The following is a 4,277-nucleotide window of genomic DNA, read 5'->3' as shown; positions in this document are numbered from 1 at the left end:
TGACTGTATATAAGTGGGGATTGTTGCTAGGTTGTTTTGTGTGCTGTGTTCTGAGTTGAATAAAAGAAATCACTATTTGATAAAAGCTGTCTCAAGTCCAATATTTAATACAGAGATTTTGTGGCATCTAATACAAGGGCAAATCCTTCCCCCTTTATAGGGTTGTCAAGTCTGGGTTGGAAAATACCTGGAGACTTTGGGGGTGGAGCCAGTAGAGGGCGGGGTTTGGGGAGGGGAGGAGCCTCAGCATAGTACAATGCCATAGAGTCCACCCTTCAAAGCAGCCATTTTCTCCAGGGGAGCTGATCTCTGTCGGCTGGGGATCAGTGGTAAAAGCAGGAGATCCCCACAGGCCCCACCTGGAGGCTGGCAACCCTACCCCTTTAGCTTCAATAATAACAAAAGTATTTGTTTCTGCTTCTGCAAAGGAAGACTATTTTTAACAAATCTAACCAGACCCTGGATGGTGACTGTAACTGTTCACATATGGTCTCTTCACCACCTGATGTTCCTGTTTGTCATGCACATGGGCTCTTCAAAATATGGTGTGTATCCAAACTGCCACCAGGTGACAGCATAACAAATCTGCTAAGCAAGGTGGTACATATGAGAAGGCTTTCTATGAATGGAAGCAATTTCAAGTACTCACCACTTGGTGGCTATATTGTGAGAAATGTCCCAAGGCTACAAAGAGAGCCATTTACACTGAGATCAGACAGCATGGATCATCTTTTTGTGGAAATAAGACCTTAAAGACTACAACATTTATTTCAACATGGGCTTTTGTGAATCTGAGTTTACTTCATCAGATGCAAGGTGAAGGACAGAGATACTCAACTGCCTTTCCCCCTCCTCTAACAACAGACCTGCACAGGCACATTCACAATGCAAATTGATTGCTGGGGGAGGGAAAAAGCATTTGAGTATCTCCACGATTCTTGGCATGGAAATATAGTAATGGGAAATTATTTACATGTCAAGTTTCTGACCATCAGGCAGCTGTTGATGCACAGAGACCACAGCAGAGCGGGGTACTCTACATTCATGAAATATAGTGGTTTTCAAAACAGAAAACACAAGAAATACCGCATAGGTCATACTACTTGCTGTTTAAAAGATATTTTGATTGTTGTATTAACTGAGGAGTAATAACTGAGGATGATTACATTGCCCTTAAATTTTATTGCTGGTTTGCTTATCCAAAGCATTTCACACGAGTCTGAAAGCATTTAAAAACCTTCCCCAGATCTTTTATGAGGAGACAAGAAAATAACCTTGCAGGTTTCGTGGCACTCTACATGGGAAAGAAAGACTCTAGGATTTTCATGAAACACTTTCACTCTCGCCCGGGCCGGCCAAGTAGCACAACATTGAGAGGGAACGAAGAAACGTACCGGAACCTCAGCGTAACCCGCTAGTTGCAGCAGGGGGCACGTTTCACTGACGCAAGCGCTGCGTTCGGTGTACTGTGGCCACCGGCTTGCCAGCTACCATGGACGCGCTGGCGATGGAGCTGGGAGTTTCAACGCCTGAGCAACTGGCGGCTCCAGTAAACACAGTGGAGGTGAGTGAAGGTGGTGTGGATAATAAAACAAGATGTGGCGTGAAGAGACGCGTTTGCCTGTCTAGGCTCTTTTCTTTACGCGCTGAAATAACCAACAGAGTGTTCCTAAAGTGTGGTTTTAGAGGCGCACGCGCACTGAGTTATGTTATTCCTTGGGTTTGAGACCGCCCTCCCGGAGTTTTATGGCGCATGCGTAGAGTCCCTTTCCTTGTCCTGGGTCTAGGCTGCCCCCTTTCGAGAGCGCGCTTTCGAGGCTGCAATTAAAGGGGCAGAGTATTTGGCCGCGAGTGTCAGAGCGTTAACTGCCCTGTCAGGGTCTCCTGGAGTGAAATTTCAGGGCGGGGTCCAAAGGGCAAGCTGCTTTCTGGCCAGGGTGGGGTAGGACAATCTGTACATTTTGATAGCCTTCAAACTGGCGTTTCAGTTTTCAGTAATAATTATTAGTAGACATAGTAGCCAGCCCAGGCTACCGAAGTCATGCCACCTCTCAGCTGAGCTGGCTTCCCTGCCCGTGGTAGGGTTTCTGGGTCTCGAGGTTTGGCCAGAAGTTCCAGGTCTGGAGCCTCCTCCTCAGGATATATCAGGGCGAAGAAATCCAGTGACAGGCTATGTTCTGCTTGGTTTGGTGACCCGTAGTGAACTAATAAGGCTGTGCTCTTTAGCCACCAGATCTAGCCAGTGTTGGCCCCTTGAACTTCTATTGCCAGCCTCCATTCTGTGCTATTGGGAGACCCTTATTTCCTCTCCCCTATATGCCAGATCCATAGGGTTACCGGCAATGCTCCCTCTAAGCTGTGGAGTCTTGTGAGCAGAAATTCTACTTTGCAAGCTACTGGTATTAAAGTTGTGAGCGAGCCATTTGACTACTGCATAAATTAGTTTGCTCTGGAGCCATCCTTCCTGAGCTGAGACAAAAATGTGTGAGCCAGAGGCTAAAAAAACTGTGAGCTAGTTCACACTAACTCAGCTTAGAGGGAACACTGGTTACTGGTCTCCAAGTAGGGTCTGGAGTCATTCCAGAATTACAGCTGATTTCCAGACTATAAAGATCAGTTCCCCTGGTGAACATGGCAGCTTTGGAGGGCAGATTCAGTGGCATCTAATCCCTGCTGAGCTCCCATCTCTCCCCAAACTGTGCCATCCCCAGGCTGTGAATCCAGATCATCAGGAACGTTTCAACTTGCAGTTGGCACCCCTGGCCCCAGGGCTGGATTTAGATGAAGAGAGGCCCTAGGGTACTCCACTTGTGAGGCCCCTCCCAATTCCCCCACCCTCACGACTAGAATAAAATGGAAGAGTGTTATAAACAAAATTGAGTGAAGCAAAGGATGATGATGGGTATTTAAAATTCTGCAATTCACAATTTCTCCTCTAAAGGACATAAGATGTTATTGTTAAATACCATAGTGATTGAAAAAAATGCATAAATGTTAAAATTAACACTGAAAAACTTTTGCAATAACTGAACTTTGTAAACCTTTTGTGGAATAAGCATTAATTTTTAGGAAAATGAAGGTGTAGTATTATTCTTAAAAAAATACCTTGAGTTTATAAATTATATTGCCTGGGAGGTATAAATAATATGATCATGATTACCTGACAGTGTGGCACTTTTAGAATCTATTTTATGTTGCCATTATACAGTCAATTTTAAAATACATACTAAGAAGTAAACTACAACCATAAAATACAATAAGACTAAAAATGTTTTTTCTAGCCTTCCTCATAGCAAAATCATTCAACACTTCATCAAGATTTGTTTGTCTAATTTTTTCACTTTCAATGTACAGAATGCTCAGTGCGGACAACCTCTCTTGAGACATTGTGGCCCTTAATTCATTTTTAATTCTTTTGAGTCTTGAAAAACTCCTCTCTCTTGAGCAGTTAGTGACCATAAAGCTAAGAAATAGCCGCAAGATTGCTTCCACATTAGGAAAGGCTGTCTGAATTTTTTCCTTGTATATAATTTGATAAAGGTCTGTATGAGACAGAGAGTGCTCTTCTGTAAGCCTATGGCTTTGTCTCACGTACAGGTGAAAGTGCAAAAGTTCATCAGTAAGTTTCAGGTCAATATCTTCTGGGTATGCTTCCATCAACAGTTCAACACCTTGCTTAATTTCTTCCTTAGATGCTGTCAGATTAGCTAGAATGGAAAACAATTGTGCAACATCACTGTACACAATACTTCTTCTTTTTAAATTGGCTTCAAGTGCATCTAATATAGGAATAAAGGTTTTTATCCTAAACTTATCTCTTGAAGAAAGTGCATCTAAGGCATCAGGTGCACTTCTGTCATTTCTTTGCCGTTCCCTTACTCTTTGTCTCCCTGTTTTGTAGTTAACATTTGGCAAGGTGGCTTTTGCTTGTTTCTCAAGCTTATCAAAATCTTCTCTAGTTTTCCTTAAAAAATCCAGAAGTGAACTGTACTCAAGAACTCAATAACAGGTCTGATTTCTGAAGGGCTTTGCTGACCTTGTGAAAATGACCTAGCACATGGGTCCAAAAATGCAGCATAAACACAAATTCCAGTTCTTCCATTTTCTGCAAAGATTGTTAGCTTGAAGCCTGGTCTCCCCCTTCCCATTAACGTCAGAGTACAAATAACTGAGAGCATCAGTGATAGCACTGTAACTTTCCAAAACAGCTTCTGTGGCTTTTGTGTGTACAAACCTAGTGTCTGACAAATATTTAGGCACTTTAGATTGAGGTGGCA

The 4,277-nt window shown here is 43.1% G+C and overlaps 1 protein-coding gene across 1 annotated transcript in view; it reads left to right on the top strand.

The window, feature by feature from the left end:
• Positions 1-1,492: 1,492 nt before the first annotated feature.
• Positions 1,493-4,277, top strand: part of POLR3B (polymerase (RNA) III (DNA directed) polypeptide B) — an 89,226-nt gene continuing 86,441 nt past the window's right edge. Inside the window, 1 exon segment of the mRNA XM_015427574.1 lies at positions 1,493-1,564. Within this exon segment, the coding sequence (XP_015283060.1) occupies positions 1,493-1,564 (72 nt within the window).

The sequence above is a fragment of the Gekko japonicus genome, unplaced genomic scaffold (assembly GCF_001447785.1).
Source record: "Gekko japonicus isolate JY-2015 unplaced genomic scaffold, Gekko_japonicus_V1.1 scaffold28, whole genome shotgun sequence".
NCBI lineage: Eukaryota > Metazoa > Chordata > Lepidosauria > Squamata > Gekkonidae > Gekko > Gekko japonicus.
This window is presented reverse-complemented; position numbering and strand designations above follow the sequence as displayed.